Source organism: Gorilla gorilla, chromosome 5 (genome assembly GCF_029281585.2).
Source record: "Gorilla gorilla gorilla isolate KB3781 chromosome 5, NHGRI_mGorGor1-v2.1_pri, whole genome shotgun sequence".
NCBI lineage: Eukaryota > Metazoa > Chordata > Mammalia > Primates > Hominidae > Gorilla > Gorilla gorilla.
In genome coordinates, this window is record NC_073229.2 from 124,656,318 (window position 1) to 124,683,377 (window position 27,060).

General features: G+C 36.4%; 1 protein-coding gene and 1 pseudogene across 2 annotated transcripts in view; one reads left to right on the forward strand and one right to left on the reverse strand.

The window, feature by feature from the left end:
• Nucleotides 1-589: 589 nt before the first annotated feature.
• The window catches only part of ASCC3 (activating signal cointegrator 1 complex subunit 3), a 382,658-nt gene continuing 356,187 nt past the window's right edge, over nucleotides 590-27,060 (reverse strand). For both annotated transcript variants that reach the window (XM_004044455.5, XM_055391435.2), the window contains 5 exons: nucleotides 9,789-9,940; nucleotides 7,970-8,117; nucleotides 4,578-4,787; nucleotides 1,792-1,967; nucleotides 590-1,395 (listed from right to left, as the gene is read on the reverse strand). In XM_004044455.5, coding sequence (XP_004044503.4) covers nucleotides 1,248-1,395; nucleotides 1,792-1,967; nucleotides 4,578-4,787; nucleotides 7,970-8,117; nucleotides 9,789-9,940 — 834 coding nt within the window. In that variant the 3' untranslated portion in view covers nucleotides 590-1,247. The remainder of the gene's footprint in view (nucleotides 1,396-1,791; nucleotides 1,968-4,577; nucleotides 4,788-7,969; nucleotides 8,118-9,788; nucleotides 9,941-27,060) is intronic.
• LOC101132560 (DCN1-like protein 1) lies at nucleotides 19,815-22,943 on the forward strand (annotated as a pseudogene).

Below are 27,060 nucleotides of genomic sequence, written 5' to 3' on the forward strand. Positions count from 1 at the left end.
GTTATTTAGATTTAATTTTTGGGAAGTGAATAACTGGTTCCCCTGCAACCTACTTTTATTTCTTCTTCTTTTTTATTTAAGCATGGAAAAGGATATATACAAGCAATACATTCCAATTTCAGAAACACTTAAATTCTAGTATTTGTAACAATGACATTGGAAAATGTTTTAAAATAATTCATTTTAGGGCTAAGAAAACTGAGATTATTTCACAAAGGTAGAATTTCATTCCACTAGAATGCATATTATATGAACATTGAATTTTAACAAGTTTTTAGTTTGAAAAAGTATTTTTCAAGAAGGAATTTGTTTGGACATAGAGAAATTTTCTTTATTACAGATGAAAACCTATCCATAGGGGTGAAAAATTTTCTGTCTCAGATTTTTCCTGGAGAGCATAAAGACAAATAATTGTACTATATGATCTGTAAGTGCTACAACATGAATTAGATTACACTTCTCTACTTGTGTAAATAAATATGTCAGAAAGAGAATAGAAATAAAGCCTTGAAGTAGAAGGGAAAGAAAAGAAGAACAGATGAGTAAGGGGATATTATTTAAAGGAAGCAGAAGAAAACATTGAGTCAGCTTGTCTTGAAGTGCCACTCTATATTTTATTTTCCAGTTAACCATGTCTACATTTTCTAAGATCAGTATATTGTTTTCTTTGTTATCATCATTAGGCTCCATAATATAATTTTACATCATATATTATTAAACATTTATGACTACAAGAAATTCTTGAAGCTACTTCTACATGTGATCATATCAAAGTATAAATTTTGCTAACAAGACACGCTGTGTACCACCTTACAGATTTATATTTTATGCGGCAGAGTTAGAAATCTGTGACAAGTCCTAACACTTGTCACATCTCAATGTGGTTTTCCTTAAAAAAAGCAGCCAATATCCACGTAAACAGTACATTGTGAGATGTAAAATTTGATTGATAGCTCCTAAATATCATCCCAAATATACACAAATTAAAAGATTATTCTAAATGCTTTTTCATCTTACATATCAAGAAACTCATAAAGATAACATTATAAAAGGCAACATTTGTTAAAAGGCCACTGTGGTTAACTTTATGTCACTGGAGTCAATACTGCAGCCACTGTCAATTTCCTGGATGGTTGAGGTTAGAAGTTGATTCTTTCAAGGCAAACATCAAGTAATTCGATGTTGTCTAGATGACTGAACAGAGAGAATTCTTAGCCACTCCTTTCAAATGGATTGTTCAGGTCAAGTTACTTTAATGCCAGGTCAGTCAGGGAATCAGAGACCTTGTTGTTGACCTGTGCAGAAAGACTCGCTTGTGTAACGTTGAGATAGATGTCATACTGCTGGTCCAGGCCAAGGTAGCAGTCACTCATGAAATATAATGTGTAGATATACCTAAAATATAAAAATAGAAGAAAAATGTAAAACCACTTTTGTAATCACAATCATATTTAATTCTTTCAGAACTTTGGTAGTAGGAGCCTGGGTGCGGTGGCTCACGCCTGTAATCCCAGCACTTTGGGAGGCCGAGGCGGGCGTATCACGAGGTCAGGAGATGGAGACCACGGTGAAACCCCGTCTCTACTAAAAATACAAAAAATTAGCCGGGCGCAGTGGCGGGCGCCTGTAGTCCCAGCGACTCGGGAGGCTGAGGCAGGAGAATGGCGTGAACCCGGGAGGAGGAGCTTGCAGTGAGCAGAGATCGCGTCACTGCACTCCAGCCTGGGCAACAGAGCGAGACTCCGCCTCAAAAAAAAAAAAAGAGAACTTTGGTAGTAAGATTCTTCTTACCTTCCAGGTATTTCAGGGGTATAAAAAGAAAGGGAAGCAACATGATGATTTCGAATATATCCTACTCTTTTCAAAGCAATAAGTTCTCTCTTATCCACTTCTCCTAATATCAAAAACCATCCTTCGTCTTTTGATTTGGGAAATCGAGGAGTAACTGCACAGCTCTCTGGCTTTCCCTGTAAACCAGAAAAAAAGATACAACATTAAAAATATCTAGACTTCCTATACCACTTGGTTGTGGTTAAGGCTACGTTGTCTTACTTGAAGTCCATACATCTACATAGTTCAGCATATCTATCTGAGATGTTTTAAATTTTCTTCCATTCTGGTTTGGTGTCTTTGATATGCAATTATTTAACTTACTTCAAGATTCTCAGAGCATATTATAGACACTAGTTCGTAGTTGTAACTATCAGAATATATGGCCAGTTAGAATAAAAAACTCTGGATCTTGACATCAAATTAGTAAATTCTCATGCTATTTCTACAGTTAACTTTAATACCACATTGGTAGATGAACAAATTGAGACATAACCATGTTAATCAAATCTTCCAAAACCTTATTCACCAAAAACGAAGCTTAAGAAAACAAACAAACAAACAAAAACACAAAGCCAATCAAGACTAGACTCTGGACCCCAAGAAGAGTACTATATCAAACACATACTTTCCCCCTCATCCAAGAATAAAACTCACATAAAAAAGCACATATTCTAATATGGTAATATTAAAGAGTCCCTTCTCTGAGAAATGGGCAATTTTAAGTCAAGCAATTTGTAAAATATATTAATCACCACAATCCAAAATTAGATATAAACATAATGATCGCACTTGAGGTCTTTATTTTAGATCAATTTTTATAAAATGCAAGATTATTCTAATGATTCTTTAAGACAATGACTTTATGGCATAAAATATAGTAATAATGATACATTCTCAGACTTCACTCAGTATTCTAGAGGGAAATGTTTCACTTACAGTATTTCAAAAGGGAGTCAGAGAGTAATATATTTTTACAGCATTCAGAAACAAAAATTAAGAGATTTTCTGGCATGATTAAATCTAAGCTTTAAGTAGAATATTAAGGTAAAAAAATCATAGTTTTCCCCCATGATTTTATCTTTATGATTATTGATATTTTTATTATTACTATTATTAGTTTATAATTATTACTTTTTTTATAAGTTGGAATATATTAAGTCATCTAAAAAATGCTCATATTGCCAGGTGCAGTGGGTCACGCCTGTAATCCCAACACTTTGGGAGGCCAAGGCAGGTGGATCACCTGAGGTCAGGAGTTTGAGACCAGCCTGGCCAACATAATACAAAAAATTAGCTGGGTATGGTGGCAGGCACCTGTAATCCCAGTTACTCGGGATGCTGAGGAAGGAGAATTGCTTAAACCTGGGAGGCGGAGGTTGCAGGGAGCTGATGTTGCACCCTTGTACTCCAGCCTGGATAACATAAGTGAAATTCCATCTCAAACAAACAAACAAATGAAAGCTCATATTAAGGTCAGGTGTGGTGGCTCATGCTGGTAATCCCAGGACTTTGGGAGGCAGAGGCAGGTGGATCATTTGAGGTCAGGAGTTTGAGATGAGCTGGTCAACATGGTGAAACCCTATCTCTACTAAAAATACAAAAAATTAGTTGGGTGTAGTGGCACATGCCTGTAAAACCCAGCTATTTGGGAGGCTGAAGCAGGAGAAACGCTTGAACCCAGGAGGTGGAGGTTGCAGTGAGCCAAGTCTGGGCGACACAGTGAGACTTCGTATTAAAAAAAAAAAAAAAAAAAAAAAGCTCATACTAAAGCCTCTGAAATGCCAGAGGCCAATCAGTTAATACTTACACTGACAAATTTTTTTAGAATTAGAAATCAAATGAGGTGAGACTTGAAGGTACAATACTGAAAGAACATCTTAAGAATAGAAAGTTACTGATCATTTTGTGTGTGAGAACAGAAGGGACAATACTTATGAACTACAGTTTCACCCCTGAGGGCTTATTCTAGATATGGGAAAGCCCTGAATCCACTGGACCAAAAAGAAGACTAATTCTTTCTCATTTTAATTATTATGGCACTAAAAACCAATCTGCCCACCTGCTGTGTACTAATATTCTTAGAGGACCAGATAATCAGAGGCAACAGAAAAGAGCATAGTAATCTAAAATAAAAATACTGTACATTTTTGGCCTGTATGAACATTGACAAAGCTCTCCTATGCATTATAATGAAGGACGCAGGCAAATGTGGCAACTGAGGCTCAGAAAAGCTTAATGTCTTATTAAAATTCATAGAGCTAAGTGGTAAAGCTTCAGTCTCATCTACATCTAGCCCAATGTGGTTCCTGTATACCAAAGTGCCTCTAGGCCAGTACTGCTCAAGCTTTAAGGCCCTTAAAAATCATGTGGGGCACTGAGTGAAGGTATAGATTTTGAGATTCCCGCCTCCTTGAGGTTCTGATTCAGCCAGTCTGGAGTGGGGCCAAGGAATCTGCACTTTAAAAGGCACTCCTGGAAATTCTGCTGGCCAGAGTCTGTATACCATACTTTGAGAATAGTACTCTAGGCAATATATTCTTATGTAAGGTAGATTTTCTGGGGCTGAAAAATGACACATGAAGAGAACTCACGAATTTCAAAAGACTAACTCTCGCTGCTTAAGACCAGTTGAGAAAGCAGGATTCATGAATGACACGGGCACATTAGTCATATAACAGATATGTGTGGTGGTGCATGCTGGTATTTGGTGTGAAATATTTGAGAATGGAAACCAAACACTATACCTTGTGGAACCCAAAATGGACTCTCTGCAAGCTCACTTGAAGCACATACTCTTGGTCAGCATGCAATTTGATCCATTTGTTGTCATCTCGTTTGTCTGCAGTCAGAGTTGAGACAGAGAGTTCATTATGTCCTTCAACAAAGTCATCCCACGAGCCTTTAACACTTATGCCAACATTTATCACTGGCAAGTGAGATAAGAAATTCCATGCCTAAATAAAAACAGAAAAGAAACAATAAAGGAGGAGTTTATGTGAAATGCAATGATCAATTAAGAAATAGTGTGCTTTTAGAAGAAAATTAACCTTTTAATGTTGAGATTAATTCTAGATACAATGCAGTTGCAGGAAATAATACAGAGACATTCTGTGGACCATTTACCCAGTTTCCTCCAAAGGTAGCATTTTTCAAAACTACGGTACTTATTACTACTAGGATATTGACATTAACATAATCCAGTGATTTTGTTCAGATTTCCCCAATTTTTCTTGTATTTGTGTCTATATGCATGTATAAGAATATTGTGCTTTTAGTCTTTTTAATGTCTTTGTAAAAATAACTAAAAGAGGGCTTATCATTATTTAAACTTGTGATTCCTTTATTGTAAATCTCTCCTGATACTGAGCAGCTGTTGACTATATTAAAATAAAACAAGTTAAAAAATGTCTGTTGTCGAACTGGTTTGTTTTAGAGAAGCATCTATTCAGACATTCACATGGCTTCTAAGGAGAGCATTACTTGGGGATAAAAGGGCAACGTGAAAATATTTTTGTAATTCAATTATTGATGTTAGAATCCTCCACTGACCACTTATTGTACATTTTTTGGCCCATATTTCAAATTTGCCCTATTTATTCAGAAAAAAATTCTTTATATTCTATATATCATAAGGAATTCTATAAGTCTAGGGTTCCTTCTAGAAACAAATATGAATTTTTGGCATCATCATACTGAGAATACCAATTAAAATGACGCATTAAAAGATATTTTACCTAACTTTATACTTGCTCTTGAAGTGGAAAGACATTTGGAAAAGATGTAACAAAAAACTTGAGGTCATCTTTTTCTAACATATACAATTATATGGCAATATCACCATCAGTCAAGAAAACTTCTCAATACATTGGCTTTTTTTTTTTTTTTATCAGTTGTTACCTTCTCAGTTAGTTTTTAAAAGTACATGGTACTTTAATTTTAGTTTTTCTTTTATTCCTTTAATATATACTATAGATTTCCTTATAGGCTTTGATTTTGCTTAGTGCTGCTGAGTATACCTAATCGAAATGAAGTAGTCCTGATGAACCAAACTACCCCTTAGGAATTAAAAAAAATGTAAATTCAATGCAAATTTTCAATTCAACTCCAATCCTATAACTTGTCTTATCAATCTGAAATCATGTCTTGAACTGGATTTTGAAGTAGTCAAGCCACAGATGGTACTTCAATCTGTACAACCTGTACAAAGGATGGTCTATCCCCTGCTAGAACACATAGTCACTAAGTATAGAAGCTGTACCACTAGATGTTCTTCTAGGACTGGCCAGTCTGGAAAAGGGGTTAAGGGGACTTAAAAACACAATTTCTGTAAAGCATTTGACTTTGTCAGACAGCACAAGTAACATTTACCCCATGAAGCAAGACTTGTTATGTTTCTTTACCTGTACCATTAAATCAGTTACCAATATAATGTTTTGTTATTAGTAACTCACTGGGATTTTACTTTACAAAGTCCCCAAATGTCATATCTGGCTTTTATATATATGTAATTTTTGTAGGACTTAATGTTATTATTAATTTCAATCTACAATGTGTACACATATATTTATTGGATATATATATATATTTACGTATATAAAACATGAACTATTTTTAAAGAAACTGCTAAGACATTTCAATACCAGCCAAACATATTTATCTGAGGATTAATCTTCATCTATTGAATCAGGCAAGAGCACTACCATGCATACAATTATTTAATTAGCAGCCAAATCCTCTGCCAGTCAGCAGCCGTTCCAGGCATACTGATGGGGTAGAAGATGCAAATCTCACAGTCGTACTGCTTTTTCTCATTACTACTGCAATTAGCACTTAAATTGATGCTTTAAACATACTAATTTCTGGAATAATTCAGGATTTGTATGTTACCTGGGATCGCCTCACTGCAGAGCCGGCACCAGATTGCTCTGCAAATTGAAGCACTTTTGAGCCAAATAACCATCATCATATCAGACAGAGCCAATTTGCATTTGGTTTTAAAGATAACAGAATGGCAATTTATGCAAATAAATTAACTAAGTTTACTTCTGAGTTCTCCCTGAACTAATTATAACAGTGTTCTAATTTTTCATCGTATCTAAAACTTGGCTTGAAATCAATGTATGTTATGTTGGAAATCTGTTGTTGCTAACAGAAGCTTTGTTTTGATTTAAATATATTGTTTTTATTCATAATTTTGATGGTAATTTGGTTAGAAAGGTAGGCATTTATTATGAATATTTAAATAGTATTTTGTGCCAATCTTGGGTTCAACAGAAACTGAACAGTCAATCAGACGTTAATGCCTGTTACACTTTTTCCAAGTCTTGCTCAAAAATAAGTTCCACTTGGAAAAAAAAAGACACGGTTTAGAAGTTTCTTAATACCTGCATTTGCAAGTCAATATGTTAATTATGTTATAAATCCTGAACGTTTACTTTGACATGTTTAGGGTAAAACTGCTTAAGACTTAAAGTCTAGATAGCCAAATATTTCTGGCATTGTTCATTCATATTTTTGGTCTTCCTAAAGATTGTTTGGAGACATGATCCTTGTTTTACGCAATAAAGATTTAGCTTTCTATGTAAGTTATATGGTTCACTCACACACATAGTTTATTTGAAAGGATACTTTTGAATCTAGAAGCAAAGTGATTATAATAAGAGAGGGGCATAAACAAATAACTGAGGGCATTGCATGAAAATATACCCAAGCATACAGAAGGAAACACTACCCTGAAGAGAGGGAGTAGAAGGCTAGGATAACGCAGACGAGTGATGGACAAGCTACATGAGGCTTTTCACAGCCAGCTTAGTAGCATTTATACTGAAACAACTTCTCATAATGCCAATACCACTATTAATTACTATTACTGTCATTATTTTTAGTATTCATTTATTGAGTTCTTACTCTATGTCAAGAACTGTATAAAGCAGTTTACATAAGAGTATCTTCCTTGATTTTCACAAGAACTTCTTGAGACATCTATGTTTTCATGTTCATAATCATAGTAGTAAATGGCAGAGACAATTTAACTCAAGGTGAGCCTGGTTCCAAAATCCATGCTCTAAGTTAGAAAACTCTTGGTACACCTTCTCAGAGTAGGGGAGCCTTCAAAACACTTAAGAGATGGTCTTACCTGTTTCGTTTTTGCAGCATGTAGCTCACTTTCTACCATGGAGCTAAATACATGGTCTTTCCCTCCACAGGCATGGATCAGTTCAGGAAGGCACTCGATGGAGGTCCGACCCCTAGCATGTGGGCCCTTCATAATTGGCTTCCATTTCCTAGGAAATAATATCAAACCAACCAAATAATTGTTTCACAGCACAAAGAAGATTTTCTGACAATGGTGGTTTATATAATGATAGCTTTTTTTTGTTTTAATTAAGAAATAACATTTTAAGACCATTATGCTAAGTTTAAAAATTCAGCCAGCATTCTGTATAGGATAACAGCCCAAGGCAGTACTGTTATCACTGCATCAAATGTATTAATTTTGTGTGAAGTCAGTAAATACTTAGGGTTCACAGACATTGGGTATCTTTCCACAGGAAGGCACTAATATGAAGTAATGCTTCCATGTAGATGAAGTACTGATCTGGACCCCTGACATGTGCTTAATGGGTGTAGCAAATGTCTTTAATATAATTACTTAAATAAAGTTTTAAATTATAAGTTGTTGGGAACATAAAGTTAAAAGTTCATTTTGAGAATTTTTGAGATTTACAGCATAAGTAGTGCTAGATCCCAGAAACACAGGCCACATAAATTTTCCAGTAAGAAGAAAAATATAATTGAAATTACATTAATACAGCACTCTTAAGAGTGCTGTGAAAACTGTATCAAATCTCTTAGGCCCCAAGCAGCTACCATAGCAGACCTGCGTGCTACGTGTGGTAGTACCCTAATGTGCGTTCTTTACTGCTGAAACCCTACTCCCATAACTTTTATACCATACTGGAAGGGCTCCTGACACTGAGCTGCAGACACACAGGGGGTTATCTGCCTTTCTCCCCATGCCACCTGCTGCTGGTATGGCACACTATCTGAGTGTCTTTTAGTTTCTAGGGACATCCCATGGTAAGAACCCAAGTACTATGGAGACAACTGCCCTGGAACCCATATATTTAAGTCAAATTGAGGGACTTTCCTAAGGAAACTTCCTGTGTGCCTGAGGTTCTTGTTGGCATCTGTGTCTAGATGTCTCAAATAACTGCCACCCCTCATCCAGATGAACAGGAGTAGGGAGTGCATGATGGCAAGCTACGGCCAGATTGTTTTGCTTGTCTACATGACTGTGAACCAATATTTTGGCTGCAAAGTATCTCTTAACTGGCGTGAAACACTGGTGTGAAAGAAACATTTCCAATTAAACATTGCCAACCCTGCTTGTATTAGACACTGTTCTTTTCCCTGCAAACATATTTCAGTCATGTACATGAGACTTATGTGTTAAATAATTGGTGCTAACATAAACTCTTACGTACAGGTTATATCTTGAGCTCCTAATATATATAACCACCTAGTTTGGGACATTTTGCAGATGCACAATTTACTTTTGACAATGAATTTCAGATATCTCAAATCTCCTCAACAATAACAGACACTGGTCATTTATTTTGCTTTAGATCACAAAGCATTTTAATGATGTCTTCTTAAATGAAGATTGATATTGTAAAAGAATAAACACAATTAACATAAAAATGTTTCCAATGCTTCAAATGGAAAATGATTTAGATAGGAGAAGTTTAAACTGTAGTTCAGCTTGGGACTGATGATCAAATTCCAAACAAGAATGTTACGTCACTTGGCCATGTCTCACTCCGGGAAACAGGAGTATTTTCCATGTCAATAATCAGTATTCTCCATAACATAAAATTTCAGTGACTACATATATAAAAAATATTTTTTTGAAATCAAAACAAAACAATTACATTGAAAAGTAAAACAATTACTTGAAAAGGTGAAGATGATGGTTTTCTATGTTTGGTAGTGTAAGAAGAGAAGAGTCCTTTAACCACCGACCCTGGATCACCATCTGAATCAGGTTGGTGATATTCAGGACAGTCACCAGCCAGCCCTGGTTTGCAGCCACGTCCAGCATTGCCTGAACAGGGAAAATGCACATGTTACAAGAATTATATCATGGTACTTGCCCCCTCCACTGGGATTCTGATGTTAGCTTTAACAAAAAACAAAGAAACCAAGCATTATATCTCTAAATTACTATTCATCAACATAGAAACCAGAAAATAAATCACAGTTGGATTGCAGGGAACAAATCTGATCATAGCATTTACTGTACATTACTTCCTTAAAAGGGCCAAATAATAAGTTTTGTTAGGGCAGCAGGGCTAGCTACATAAAATTGGTAGCTAGCATTAAAACAAAGATAAAAACTCAGTATACTTACTATGAGAGCAAATACTCATATAATTCACTGTATTAAGAACATTAGCAGCTGCATTTAAAGAGTGAATCTCATGTAGTCTTTCAAATTTAAAATCAATAATGGTAAGGGGATAGTTTTTCTTGCCAAAAATTTATTTTCTCCAAAGAACAGCCTAAAGATAGAGACCTGGTTTTCAATGACAATAATACACCACACCACACACTAGCAAAGGGGGCAACTGCTAGTGGTACATATGGAATGATGAGAAGCTATTCATATTAGTCTATACATTTAATCTAATGTTTTATGGACAAACAAAAGGCTGCATTTGCTTAAGGCAAAACTAAACAGTGAAATCTTATTTAAACAAAGGCGAAGTTTACACAGGCAAAGCTATTTCAATTAAATTAGATTCTGGAGAATGCCGACTTAAAGACACATAAGTTAATATCATGATCTTAGGTAGCTATTTTATACAGTTTTAGTACTGTACTCTTGTTTTGGGAAATGAGGATATGAAGACAGGAGAAATTAGATATGCCTAGCAAACAATTAAAACGATACTTTAATAGTAAATATCTCAATGACAGCAACATATTTATAAAATGTACAAAATCTGTTGTTAGTGGACTTTTAGAAATAATTTTTAAGGCATACTATGTTGTAAAAATTAATTTGCTATACTACTTAGTACTGTTGATAGAGAAACATTTTCCTTCTGAGCATTGAATATCCCACTCTGTTCTCTAATTTACAAAAAGTGAAAGTTTAAAAAACATCTGGTTAAACGAATCTATGGTTTTCTTAGTATATTACAGAGAAATGGATCAAAATTTCTGGATATCATGATTCATGTGATGGCATGGTCAAATTGGTCTTTAGCATCCATTAACCTGCTAGATATACATCATAAAGACAGAATGTTGGTATAATAGGTATATTTATATATGTGTGTGTATATGAATGTGTATACATGTATGAATGTACATATTTATAAATCTAGGGAAAATCCACTTATATTCTTCCTTTTTCTCTGTACAGAGGATAATACACTTTGTCTGTCTTTGAAGTATATGACACAACAGGTCATGATGAATGCTACTCATAGACAAAAAAAGAGTAGTTCACAAGTCACAACTCTTGAGTCTTACAAAGGGAAGAGAAAAGGAAAAGAGAAATGAGTAATTATACCTACTGCAGTATTATGATGATGTCAGAACTTGCAATGTGGAGTAACTATGGCAATTTTACTTGTGATTTTACATTGCAACTTGACTGGAAATAAATTCCAGACCAAAAGCTCACATACTAGAAGAGCTAGATGGATGAACCATATGTTCTTAACTTTGAAGTTTTCATGATGAAGTTGAAAGATTTCATAACAGTTATGAGATTTCCCCACAATTTTTCACTGTAGGATCCAGATGTGAAAATGTAAAAAAATCATGCTCACTACTTACATGAAATAAATTAAAAAGCCATATAATAAATAGAAAACTATTATTTATCTTGTTTAAATTTAGAGAAAAGGCAAGTGGGGAGACCAAGAATCTGTGATGGTAAAAGGTTCTGTGGCTCCCCAACTGAGTTGAACCAAAATGTTGCTACAAGTTTCTCTGCTCAATTACTCCCTAGTTGTCTTGTTCTCTTTGCCCCCACTGCTTTAGTGCAGACCTTCGTTTCTCTCCTGGAAAATTCTAATTATTCTTTATTCTCATCTAATTTCTTTTCAATCTGTACTTTACATCGTTACCGAAGTGAATTGTAAGAAGGTAAAAGTGATCATATCATTCCTCTGCTTACGTTTCTTTAATGGTTTTACACTGTGTAGGGGATAAAAAAACTGATGTTTCTCTGAATGACAGTCAGCATCCTCTGATCTGTCTGGTCCTTGCTTTTCACTCTGGCCACGTCCCCCTCTGTACACTTAGTAGAGCAATACGTAACTACTGATATTTTCCCACAATAAGCCTTGCTTTAAATGTTTCCTTCTTCTCCTTCTTCTTCTTCTTTTTTTTCTTTTTTTAAACAAATACCATTCCTTGTACTTTGTCCCTCTGGGAAATTCCTATTCATCCAACAAGTCTCATTCAAATGCTACTTTTTACAATGAAGCTGCCAGATAGTTGTAGGTACAGTCAAGCACCACATAATGATGTTTTGATCAATAACGAATGAACCTGCATATACAACAGTGGTCCCATAAGACTATACAACCATATACTCTGTAACTAACTTTTCTATGTTTAAATATGTATAGATACATGAATATCATTGTGTTACAATTTCCTACAGTATTCAGTACACTAACATGTTATACAGGCTCATAGCCTAGATGTGTAGTGGGCTATACCATCTAGGTCTGTGTAAGTACTCTCTATGATGTTCACACATGAAGAAATTGCCTAAGGGCATGTTTCTCAGAACTCAACCCTGTTATGTGATGCATGATGGTATTTTTCCTGTGCCTCTGCTGTTCTTGACACACTCCACCATCATCCTTTTGTAATCCTCTGTTTACCCATCTGTCTTTTAAAGTATAGGCTTATTGATGGCAAGAATCTGGAATCATTCCTTGTAATTCTAGGCCCAGCACAGTGCACTCAAGAAATATTTATTAAATAATATAGGTAAAAATCTAATTACAGTGATTATAACAACATTCTGCCTAAGTTATTGCACATCTACCAAATACAGTATGGTACAGGAGAAAAAAACAAGTTTTAATGTCAGATAAACATAAAGTAATCCCCCCTTATCTGTAGGGAATATATTCTAAGACCCTAACCTTACTTAATAATGGCTCTGACGTATAAGAGTAGTGATGCTGGTAATTTGAATACGCCAAAGGGAAGCTGTAAAGTGCTTCCTTTATGTGAAAAGGTGAATGTTCTTGATTTAATAAGAAAACAAAAGAAATCATACGCTGAGGTTGCTAAAGCATACAATAAGAAGGGAGGATAGTCTATCCATGAAATTGTGAAGAAGAAAAAATAAATTATGTTAGTTTTGCTGTCACACCTCAAACTGCAGAAGTTATGCTTCAGTGCATGATACATGCTTAGTTAAGATTGGAAAGGCATGAAATGTATGGGTAGAAGACATGAACAGAAACATGTTCTAATTGATGGTAATCAGGTTCTGTACTATCCATGGTTTTAGGCATCCACTGGGGGTCTTGGAACTATGTTCTAAGGATAAGGGGGTACTGTTGTACAAGATGGCAGGGAACAAGGCCAAAGACAGATCCTGCAGCTCAGGCCAAACTGGAGGATGTGGGCCTGGTTTTCAGTTTGAGTGGGCAAGCCCAAGTGACTATTCAGAGATCCAAACCTGATAGGGGCTAAGGCCAAGGGATGGTCCAGGCAAATGGATTGGAGAGTCCTGGTAGCTTGCACTGATACACTTCATATGACTGAGCTTAGGATGAGTTCCTTGTGTCTCACTACCTTTTATAGCAGTTTTCCTGGCAGATAAGGACTAATAATAGGTATATGCTCCTCCCCAGACTGGGGATGGCTTTGGTAACAACTGGAGAGCATGCCTGAGTTTCCCAAGTAACCCCCAAAGTCCTTTATAGGGATCTAATACTCAGTGATCTAAACAATAAAAGGTTGTTTTAGTACACAGAGGATAAATTATCCTTGACATTCATTAGCAGCTTAACATTAACATTAAGCAAATACTTAATACCCCTTTACCTCTTATCCACTTTCTACTTGACACTCTATCTACCAGACAAAGCTAGGATGATTCTGAGTGTTGGGGAAACATGAATGGGGGCTGACTCTGTGTGTGAGACTTTCTTCTACGAAGTTGGAATCAATTTCAGTGAGTTGTTGATTCGGAATTGTTTGTCATCACCAGCCCTGGAAGAATGGAAATGTGATTTCAAGCACTGTATCCACTTATAAAATTATACTATAACTAAAACCTTATTTTAGTTAGCAAAAACAATAGGGTTTTCATTTACTTAAGAGAGATGAGCTGGAGAGGAGGTGATGAATTTAATTTTGAACACATTTTAAGTGAGGTGCTACTATGAAGCCAAGAAGTTCAGGTGAAAATGAGCTCTGGAGAAAGTGTATGGGCTAGAGCTGTGGACTTAGAAATCCTGGGCACAAAGTGTGCAGTCAAAATAATTAAAATGAACACGCATGGAGCAGAGATAGGGGAAGCAGAGTGGGGTTTACCTGGAGATGACATCTGGAAAGGGAAGGGGAGGGCAGCTAAGGGAGTCTCACAGGCACTGCTGAAATAGTCGTGATTAGGATGGATGTTTGTTAAGCATCTACTATTTGTCAAACACTCTGTTAACCATTTAATGTAAGTTATTGAATTTAAACCATTTTTCAGATGAAGACACTGGTTTACAAAGGTAAAGAAAACTGCCTAAGGTTGCATAGCTCTGGTAAATGGGTATAGCTGGGACTCCAGTTCTGGGGAACCTGACTTCAAAGGGCTTGCTTTAACCAATACAGTATATTGCCTATGAAGTTCAGGATGAGGGGGAAGGTGTGTAGACTTTGCATGGGGCTCTAAATTAGAATTAAAGATTCTCTGAGGAATGTGCATACTAGATAAACTGAAACTTTGTGAAGTTTTCCTGACAAGACAGAATGTAAGCAAATAATAAGTTTGGATGAAGTGTAATCAGTAGTATGATTCACGAATACATGATACTGGTCGAAGAGGGGATGTGGTATACTAGAAAAAGGTTTAGCCTGAGAGTTTAGAGTATTGTGCCTTTAAATTAGCTGTAATATCTTGGGCAAATCACTTAACCACTGGTATTCATTTTCCTCATCTGATAAATCAAGGAGTTTGATTAGGTGCTTTTTAATGGCTTCTATCTTCTGTAAGCTTTAATTTTTCAACAATAAAATGCCAACATACTCATACTATATAGCTATTTGTTTTTACAGAGCTTACTTTCTATTTTTCCAGGTGGACTGTAATATCCTTGAGGTTAGGGGTAGCATATACTAAGCAGGAAATAAGCTATACAGAGAAAAGACCCTTCTGGGGTCAGAGGAAGATAAATTATCTGCTTCCAGAGTATGTGGGCAAGAACTCATAGAAAAGAGGGGCTTCCGCTGGTCTCCTCTAGAGTTTAGAGAATGGGCAGTCTCTGTAAGGAAATTTTTAAAGGTGTGGGGTTCCTGAAGCCAAAGGTATCCCTTATGACTTGGATACACCACATGTCCTCAACATCTATTTCGAATCAATTTTAAGAATTTCCTACGCATAACAGGCTTGGTCTTAGCATTTAAATTCAACCACATTTTTACAGTGGTGTAAGTATTTCTGCAAAGAACAGTTTTATCCAAACCTATAGACACTTTTCTTCTTATCTTCCAGAGTTGCAGATTATACTTTAAAAAGCTAACATTTTAAGCTTGACAACATATCTTCTACATTTCATATTAAGTAAATCCCATGAATTTATTGTAAAAAGTTCCGAACAGTGAATTATATAAAGTCAGACAGTGTAGAGAGTATGCAATATGGTGTGATAAAAATATTTGTATATTATTACACAGATTATACAACACTTTCAGTAACAGCTCTCATCTAATATTTAACAATACTAACTATGAGGCAGGCATTAATATTACCCCCCTTCACAGAAAGGGGAACTTAAGCTTAAAGAAGTTTAGTGACTATGGTAAACAAATGATGAAGTTAAGGCTTGATTTTCGTTTTCCAGTTTCATATATGTGCTCATTACACTGTATTCTATTACGTGTGCTGATTTCTGCATATTCTGTCTTGCTTCAAAAAGAATCTGAGGTGGCTTACATCTGACCTTGTTTCCCACACAGCAGAAAAATGTGAACTCCAGACAAAATTATTATGTATTTAATTCATTATTGTCTCTGTGGGTAAATTTTATCAACATATTTTTTGAAAATCTAAAATTTTAAAATTAATTTTAACCTACCATTTGGTTATAACTACATCTTGACATTTGATCTTCAGGCACTTATCTTTTGAAACATGACTGAATTCTGGATTTAAATAATCCAAAAGTAAAATAGGAACATTGAGCACTGTGATAAAATTATGTCAGTTTCATTGCAAGGAAATAGCGTCACTGACCTAGTCTACTAAAAGAAAATCCGTATCATTAAAGGTACATAAAGAGGTAGGTTGAAGGGTGGATAATAAAATCTAGCTCTAAGGCTCATTATTTTAAAAATTTCCCCTAAAATCTAAACTTCAGTTTAAGAAATCTGTCAATTTAATCCTTAGTGTCCTCAAGTCTCTGTGGCTGTAGGGTGTATTCATGGAACTGGACAGATGGCTCCAGGCTCTCTCTGCTTCTTAGTATTCTTTAGACTTATATTCTCTCTTCCTCCTCCCTTTATCCTTCCTCCTCTTCAAGGAACCTTTCCTCCTTTTCCCCATATCTCTTGTCATCATCTTAATGTATCTAGTGTTAGTATAGGGACTACAATAAACATACGAAAATAAGATCACTGCCAGGAGCAGTGGCTCACGCCTGTAATCCCAGCACTTTGGGAGGCCAAGGCGGGACAATCACTTAAACCCAGGAGTTCAAGACCAGCTTGGGAAACAGTGAGATCCCATTAAAAAAAAAAATTGTTGGGTGAGGTGGTGTGTGCCTGTGGTCCTAGTTACTTGGAGCCTGAGGTGGAAGGATCGCTTGAGCCCAGGAGGTTGAGGCTACTATACTCCAGCGTGGGTGACAGAGTGAGACCCTGTCTCAAAAAAAAAAAAAAAAAAAGAAAGAAAGAAAAAGAAAGAGAAAAGAGAAAATATGATCATGACAAAGGTTGAAGTGAGGCATGTCTGTTCAAATTAAATGACATGGGGATGATATATTGTCATCAGAGTTTAAAAGAAAGAAATTTATTTATGCCAAAATGAGAAAAATTACATTAATTTATAAAAACCAAGTTGTTACTTATAAAGCATCACAAGAATGCAAAACACTATGGAAAGATCATCAAAAACAGGAAAGTTTGAGAAACTTTCAGAGCCAAGAGGAGCCTGAGAAATGACTACTGAATTTAAAGGGATATCTACAATGAGACTCCAGAATAGAAAAGGGCATTAGAGATCATCACACATTGTATACCTGTATCAAAATGTTATATGTACCCTCAACATAGGTACAAGTATTATATATCAAGAAAAAAATTTTAAAAAGAAAAAGGATATTAGGTAAAAAAGAATTGTGAATAAGTATAGACTTTAGTTAATAATTATTTGCCAAAATTGGCTTATTAATTGTAGCAAATGTACCTTACTAATATATTTAAGATGTCAATATTAGAAGAAAAATAGGTTCTAGGTATATGGGAACTTTGTACTATCTTTGCAACTTTTCTGGAAATGTAAAACTATTCTCAAGCAAAAAGTTTATTTAAAAAAATTACGGAAATTGATCCTAGGCAGCTTGTTAAAACATTAGTTGTTAGACATCTGCTAGAAAATGCACTATTTAGTTCAAGAGCTCCCAGAAGTTTTACAATGATGGGAAAACCCGAAAAAGCTTTCTTGACAGAAAAGCCACTCCTTTAAAGGTTCAGGTCACTTGCAAGTAATGATACAATATTTTGTCAATAATTAAAATGCTATAAGTGCATTTATAAGAATCTTTTTCAATAGCAACAGTTGTTCATAGTAACTTTCTCCTGAACTTTTACCCCCAGAAGGTTAGCATTCAGGAAGCTCAGCTGCTGTCTAACAAACTTAATTAATCAAAAAGTCATTTCCGAGCTGTAACTATGAGTAAAAGCGCTTCAAGTGTGCTAGCAAGCCTACAAGTTAATCAAAATGCTAATGCAGTACAAATTAAAGTTGTGATTAACATTTCACAGTAGCTGCTTAAGTGAATTGATCACACAAATGGGTTAAGCATTACTCATTTCCTACAGCCCCAACCGGGAAAAGGGTTGTTATGTGGGTATAAGGAGAGGAGCAGGGGGTAGAAGGATCCTTCATAATAGCATCATATCATCAACAAACCACCACCAAATTGTTATACAAAAGCTTACAGGTAAAGTCACCCAGAGGGAAAACAGCCTTCCAAATTATATTATAGTCCTTGAAGGGAGATTGGCTATAAATCCACAAGAGTAAGTAAAGGTGTTTAACACCTCAAAATCCACACATTTGTGTTAGAGTTGGGAAAGCTAAATGCATCAACTCTGTATCACTTCCCTAGTGGAGAATAGTGCTTTGTTTTAGGTGGTGTTTTGGGAGATAAAATATAGCTTTGACCATCTAGGACTAGGATTCTGCACTACTGTGTGGTCCTTTGCATTTGGAAGAATAATCACTCAGGATTAAGTTCATTTAGAATTATTTGTTTTTAGTCATCCACTAATACAACTTCATCAGGTTTTTATGGCAGAATATGAACTCCGGGCAGTCTGGCCAGGAATGCAGCCTGAATTAGACTTCACCTTCATCTCTGTGAATTTGATAAAGTCACATTAATACTTACAAGTAAACTACATTTGTTTGCGGATAATTCAGATTTGGCAGAAAATCTTAAAAACATTGTAAGACTCCACAAACAAAAAATCTCTTTTTCCAGTCTTTCCTATAAAAGAACTAAAAAGAAAAAAGTGAAATATTTATTTACCTGTGATACACTGAGATCTATATACCCCAAGCATTGTACTCAAGTCACCTTAACAGTCGGTGTTGTTATAGTTGATAAGTTTCCAGCATACTTTAGATGATACAAAAGACCCCAATGTATGCTTATAGTATTAATGCTCATAGTTCCTTGAAACATATCCATAAATTATTTACTTATAATCTACCCACCTTTTTCTCAAAATGATTAGAAGAAGCTTTCTGAAGCTTCTTGCGCAGTACTGTCTATTTAAAGAGAATGTTTTCTTGGTCTAATTATAAGCATTTAAAAATTTGAAAAGATTCTACGATAATACACAAGACTTTATCTACCATTTGCTATATCAAAACATTTCGTACAGGTATTGCATTAAGGGTTTGACCAAGTACTTCTATTGTTAAGCTCAGCAATACCTGGACTATTTTCACTGCTAAATGTATTTAAACTCTGCAATTCTAAAACTCTTAAATGACACTGACATTCTTTAATACATCACCAACCCACTGAGCCTGAGCTTAGTGCATCTATACGTAAACACTCTGCTCCATGGCAATTCTACCTCCTGGCATCATAAAATATTCCTATGCTTTTTAATCTACTATAAATGAGAATCATTTGTTAATGAAAATATAGAACAAGCTTACAGTCATAATACCTTTCACTTAAAATAATTTTTAATGAAAAATACCCACATCGTTACATCTTCTTTTTCTTCCCTTATTCTTTCCTATTCTCAGACTCTACTGTGTGTATCCATAGATATACACACACATCTTCTTTGTTTTTTTTTTTGTTTGTTTTTTTTAAGATGGCATCTCGCTCTGTCACCCAGGCTGGAGTGCCGCAGCATGAATCATGGCTCATCACAGCCTCAAACTCCTGGGCTCAAATGATCCTCCTTAGCCTCCCAAGCAGCTGAGTCTACAGGTGAGTGCCACCATGCCCAGCTAATTTTTTTTTTTTTTTGGTAGATACGGGGTCTCACTTTGTTGTTGCCCAGGCTGTTCTCGAATTCCTGGCCTCAAGTGATCCTCCTGCCTCAGCCTCCCCCTGTTGGGATCACTGGCATGAGGTACTGCACTTGGCCCATACATATCTTAAGGTTATCTGCTAATATACTTTAAAAAATAGATTAAAGATAAAATGCATTTTCAGAATATCTGTGAATTATAGGAAAAATATAATACTAGCTATGTGAAATGTAATATACTTTTAGTTTATCAGAAGTTGTTACAGAGATTAAGAGGTCAAATTATTGTTTTGAAGTTTAGGCTAAACAACAATCCCACCAATATACTTGTAAAGATTTGTTTTTGCAAATATAGGAAGGTTGTTTGAATGAAGAAAGGTATAGACATACAATTCATATACTTCTTCCCTTTATTTATGCAGCTGATTAAAGTTATTTTTTTGGCTAGCACATATGACAATTGATAAAGCCTACTAGAACATTGTGACATTAATTGGAGTCTACATAGTATATCACATGCGAAAGAGAAGAAAGACTGGAAACTCAGTAGATCAAAAAGACTTGTCTGCTCATCCTATGGATAGTCATTCTTTTATTCCTTTTCTTTCTTAATAAACTTGCTTTCACTAAAAGAAAAAAAATACTTGGGTGTTAAGGAAAATAATATAAAATGAAAGCTCCCCTATTAAAGTTAGAGCCAAGACTATATATAACAATGGAAACTTATCCACTAGAACATAGCTCCTTAAAGGTCTTCCTTTCAGGCACACTGAATCACCCAGAATACTTTCAAAGCAGCTGTGCTGGCTACTTCCATTAGGGCAATGGAATATGAATTCAATCTATACTAACATTTACCTTGGAAGACAGATCTTTACATTCTTCCTCAATAGTAAAGAGGAGATATCTGCTATCTTTTGGGGGAATTGGTAGTTCCATAGCTTGAGGGCAAGGAACCTCTGAGATTGCCTATTACTTCTAGAAGTTTGAAGTTTTTCAAAAAGAACCAGTAGGTGGACAAAGTTTGCTATCCAGGTGGCACCATCAGTGGTGGTGGTGGTGGTTAGACAGTGAAAGAAGCCAAAAAACTAACCTAAGGAGGCAAACCTTAAAATGAGAGAGGAACATAAAATGTGTGTGTGTTTGTGTGTGTGTGTGTGTGTGTGTGTGTGTATGTGTTTATTATAGTAAACCTACGCAGAAATTATTCTAGTGTGCATTTACCTTTTATTATAGGGCTATCTTATAATTATGATGTTATTCTTCCTTCTCCCTATGGATCAACAATCTGATCTTTCTCTCATTATTTTCAATTATTGTAGCTTTATGGGAGAATGTGAGGAAACAAATGATTAATTCATTAGTTTATATAGCATAATATAAAAACTTGAGAAGATGCATAAGCAGTTGATACAAAAAAGGCAAACACCCTGCCCAACTGGACACTGTAGAGTGATATAATAAAGCAGTTACGAATATTCATTCATATTACCAAATCCCTCTTAGAAACTGGTTAAAGTAAATACAGGCAGACTGTTGAAAAGGGAACCTGAGTAATTAAAAGGAGGTGATTTAAGTATGCATTGAAAAACAGGGATTAAAAATATTATTCATGGTCTAATGGGAATTCTCGGTTAAAAAATGTAGAAATTTCTATGAAGTTCTCAAATTTTAAAACAAATTCTCACTAGATCATGGGTACAATTTTAAAATCCATCAATATAGGACAAAGGAAACACAGTCAAATACATTTTTATGGTATATCCAACCTATGCTGAAGGCTGTTTTTGCCTTCTGATGTGATTTTGGGAAAGTTACCTAGTCTTCATCAGTAAAACGAGAGTAATAATTGTACTGCTTCACTAGACTATTGTAGAAAATGGGTCAATTAAACGCAAAGCAAGTACAACAGGGCCTGATACGAAGAAAGCCCTCAATAAATGTTCACCATTACCACCGCTGTCATGATGTTTGCCTTAGGGCCCATCATTAAATCGTGATTTTTTTTTTTTCTTTTTTGGTAGGAGGTACAGGGATGGTGTGCAGTTCTCCAAATATTCTGGTATAATTTGGTATTTAACATACGTTAATTCCAATTTAAATTTGCAAGCATAGGTTTCTAGAAATCTTTCTAATCAGTGTACACTGTCACATTTCTCTATGTGCATGTGTGTGAGATGTGTTTTCCTTTCATGAATTAACATCATTTTTCTTGTAGTCTTTAAGAATATTGCTGCTCATTCGCTCAGAGCCACAGAAGGAGGGGAGAGGCCTGGAGGACACCAACATGAACAAGTTGAAATCATCGCAGAAGGATAAAGTTTGTCAGTTTATGATCTTCACACAATTTAGTGAAAAAAACCGCAGTAAGTTGTCTATCTCAAAATGACTGGAAGTTAGATGTTGCAACAGATAATTTTTTCCAAAATCCTGAACTTTATATATGAGAGAGTGTAAAAGGATCACTGGAAAGGAAGAAGTTAGAACAACTGTACAATAGAGACAAAGATCCTCAAAATGAGAATAAAATTGGAATAGATGGTATATAGCAGTTCTGTGATGGCCTGGCACTCAATCCAGCCAGCATTAGTGTGTTGATTATTGCATGGATGTTCAGAGCAGCAATACAGTGTGAGTTCTCCAAAAAGGAGTTCATGGATGGCATGACAGAATTAGGATGTGACAGCATAGAAAAACTAAAGGCCCAGATACCCAAGATGTAACAAGAATCGAAAGAACCAGGACAATTTAAGGATTTTTACCAGTTAACTTTTAATTTTGCAAAGAATCCAAGACAAAAAGGATTAGATCTAGAAATGGCCATTGCCTACTGGAACTTAGTGCTTAATAGAAGATTTAAATTCTTAGACTTATGGAATAAATTTTTGTTGGAACATCACAAACAATCAATACCAAAAGACACTTGGAATCTTCTTTTAGACTTCAGTACAGTGATTGCAAATCACGTGTCTAATTATGATGAAGAAGGAGCATGGCCTGTTCTTATTGATGACTTTGTGGAATTTGCACGCCCTCAAACTGCTGGGACAAAAAGTACAACAGTGTAGCACTAAAGGAATCTTCTAGAACGTACATAGTCTGTATAATAAATACAACAGAAAATTGCACAATTTCTGCTGGCTGGACTGAACTAAAGATCAATTCTCACAATTCAGACTGAGGGTTGAGACAAAACTTTAAGGATACATCTTGGACCATATCGTATTTCATTCTTCTAATGGTGGTTTGGGCTTGTCTTCTAGTCTGGGCTGCTCTAAACATTTATAATTCCAACATTGTGGATTTCATCTTACATCTGTGGACCATCCTACTTTATTCTCCCATAAGTCCTAGAAGCTTTATGGTGATTATTTTGAGGTTTCCATTCTTGCATAAAGCACAATGCTGTCTTCATCAGAAAACAGTTGGCATAAGAATTAAACATACGAACATCACAAAGCCATTTATAAGAACTTCTTAAACTACGCTTTGGGCTAGTTGCAAAGACTATGTTAACAGCACTTCCAATAAGGGTGATATATTTAAGTATACTGGATCTGGAATGGTATTTTGGTTTAGGGGGAATTTTTTTTTTTTCCTGGCAAATGACATGTGTTGTTGATGTGACTAGAGTATCTGATGAAAAAGCAATGTCAGAATAACCAACATGAAAAATTTTTAGGATAACTTGGTGCCTACCTGAAAAATGTATTGTGTTTCAGACTCTTGATTTCAAAAGGTTCCACAGAACTAGTCTGCGCTTACCTTACCCATGTTTATATATAGTTGTCCTGTGGGGAGCTTTTATTTAGAAAATGTCCGCATAATGTAAGATTCTACTCCTGTCTACATTATGCACTACAAAATTGGACTTCATTATGCTTTTGAAATGCTTATCTGCCTGTCACATAAGTTAAACTATTTAATGTGTTTTGAATGTTTTGGATTGCTACACAATACAATATTCTAAATTTAGGCATAAAGGTTTATTTTTTTGTTTTGTTTTTACTTTTTTTTTGTCATTGCACTATGGAACACAAATGAAATTCTCTTAATTTATAAGAAGATAGTAGGAGTTAAATTTTGAAAATGGTTGTGATGAGCCATGAAGTTCAATCTTTATAATATAGGTACTGCTTTTTCAGACAAACAGTCCATTTTTGATGACTTCTTATTTTGTTGAAATTACTTTAACTGCTAATCACTGTGGTTGCCAAATATTTACTTCAGGAGCAAAGATTTTCAAACAAGCATACACAATGCAAAATACCAGTCTGGCTTCTGGTGTATTTACTGTTTTTGTTTCACTCAGATTAGCTCAGTTTTCTCAGCAGAATGCTATCTTGCGCGCGCGCGTGTGTGTGTGTGTGTGTGTGTGTGTATATATATATATATTTTATTACAAGAGCCATGAGCTGCTTTTATGCTGAAAATGGTCATTTCTCTGTTCACTTACTGACACTCAAAGAAGGGTTTCTTGCTTTCTTAAACACTGCCGTAAGGCAGGCTAGAAAAGTAATACTTCAAATGTTAGATGATTATGGTCTTTTGTTAAGAATAGATTCTGCTTGGTATATCCAGGCACTCTCTAAGGTCTAGGGTTGATATTAACAAAGGAATGTACTTCAGAATAGCAGTACATTTTATGCAAATATGGAAATTATTTTAAGAAACAATGACACATTAAAACTGCTTTTCATTTACATGATTTTGAAATAGACTAGAAAGCTTTCCCTATAAACATATTAATATTCCAATCATAACTTTAACTCAAGAATGCAGTTTTACCGAGGGAGGAGCCAAGATGGCCGAATAGGAACAGCTCCGGTCTACAGCTCCCAGCGTGAGCGACGCTGAAGACGGGTGATTTCTGCATTTCCATCTGAGGTACCGGGTTCATCTCACTAGGGAGTGCCAGACAGTGGGCGCAGGCCAGTGGGTGCGCGCACCGTGCGCGAGCCGAAGCAGGGCGAGGCATTGCCTCACCTGGGAAGCGCAAGGGGTCAGGGAGTTCCCTTTCCGAGTCAAAGAAAGGGGTGACGGACGCACCTGGAAAATCGGGTCACTCCCACCCGAATATTGCGCTTTTCAGACCGGCTTAAAAAACGGCGCACCACGAGACTATATCCCACACCTGACTCGGAGGGTCCTACGCCCACAGAATCTCGCTGATTGCTAGCACAGCAGTCTGAGATCAAACTGAAAGGCGGCAGCCAGGCTGGGGGAGGGGCGCCCGCCATTGCCCAGGCTTGCTTAGGTAAACAAAGCAGCCGGGAAGCTCGAACTGGGTGGAGCCCACCACAGCTCAAGGAGGCTTGCCTGCCTCTGTAGGCTCCACCTCTGGGGGCAGGGCACAGACAAACAAAAAGACAGCAGTAACCTCTGCAGACTTAAATGTCCCTGTCTGACAGCTTTAAAGAGAGCAGTGGTTCTCCCAGCACGCAGCTGGAGATCTGAGAACGGGCAGACTGCCTCCTCAAGTGGGTCCCTGACCCCTGACCCCCGAGCAGCCTAACTGGGAGGCACCCCCCAGCAGGGGCACACTGACACCTCACACGGCAGGGTATTCCAACAGACCTGCAGCTGAGGGTCCTGTCTGTTAGAAGGAAAACTAACAAACAGAAAGGACATCCACACCGAAAACCCATCTGTACATTACCATCATCAAAGACCAAAAGTAGATAAAACCACAAAGATGGGGAAAAAACAGAACAGAAAAACTGGAAACTCTAAAACGCAGAGCACCTCTCCTCCTCCAAAGGAACGCAGTTCCTCACCAGCAATGGAACAAAGCTGGATGGAGAATGATTTTGACGAGCTGAGAGAAGAAGGCTTCAGACGATCAAATTACTCTGAGCTACGGGAGGACATTCAAACCAAAAGCAAAGAAGTTGAAAACTTTGAAAACAATTTAGACGAATGTATAACTAGAATAACCAATACAGAGAAGTGCTTAAAGGAGCTGATGGAGCTGAAAACCAAGGCTCGAGAACTACGTGAAGAATGCAGAAGCCTCAGGAGGTGATGCGATCAACTGGAAGAAAGGGTATCAGCAATGGAAGATGAAATGAATGAAATGAAGCGAGAAGGGAAGTCTAGAGAAAAAAGAATAAAAAGAAATGAGCAAAGCCTCCAAGAAATATGGGACTATGTGAAAAGACCAAATCTACGTCTGATTGGTGTACCTGAAAGTGATGCGGAGAATGGAACCAAGTTGGAAAACACTCTGCAGGATATTATCCAGGAGAACTTCCCCAATCTAGCAAGGCAGGCCAACATTCAGATTCAGGAAATACGGAGAACGCCACAAAGATACTCCTCGAGAAGAGCAACTCCAAGACACATAATTGTCAGATTCACCAAAGTTGAAATGAAGGAAAAAATGTTAAGGGCAGCCAGAGAGAAAGGTCGGGTTACCCTCAAAGGGAAGCCCATCAGACTAACAGCGGATTTCTTGGCAGAAACCCTACAAGCCAGAAGAGAGTGGGGGCCAATATTCAACATTCTTAAAGAAAAGAATTTTCAACCCAGAATTTCATATCCAGCCAAACTAAACTTCATAAGTGAAGGAGGAATAAAATACTTTACAGACAAGCAAATGCTGAGAGATTTTGTCACCACCAGGCCTGCCCTAAAAGAGCTCCTGAAGGAAGCGCTAAACATGGAAAGGAACAACCGGTACCAGCCGCTGCAAAATCATGCCAAAATGTAAAGACCATCGAGACTAGGAAGAAACTGCATCAACTAATGAGCAAAATCACCAGCTAACATCATAATGACAGGATCAAATTCACACATAACAATATTGACTTTAAATGTAAATGGACTAAATTCTCCAATTAAAAGACACAGACTGGCAAGTTGGATAAAGAGTCAAGACCCATCAGTGTGCTGTATTCAGGAAACCCATCTCACGTGCAGAGACACACATAGGCTCAAAATAAAAGGATGGAGGAAGATCTACCAAGCAAATGGAAAACAAAAAAAGGCAGGGGTTGCAATCCTAGTCTCTGATAAAACAGACTTTAAACCAACAAAGATCAAAAGACACAAAGAAGGCCATTACATAATGGTAAAGGGATCAATTCAACAAGAGGAGCTAACTATCCTAAATATATATGCACCCAATACAGGAGCACCCAGATTCATAAAGCAAGTCCTGAGTGACCTACAAAGAGACTTAGACTCCCACACATTAATAATGGGAGACTTTAACACCCCACTGTCAACATTAGACAGATCAATGAG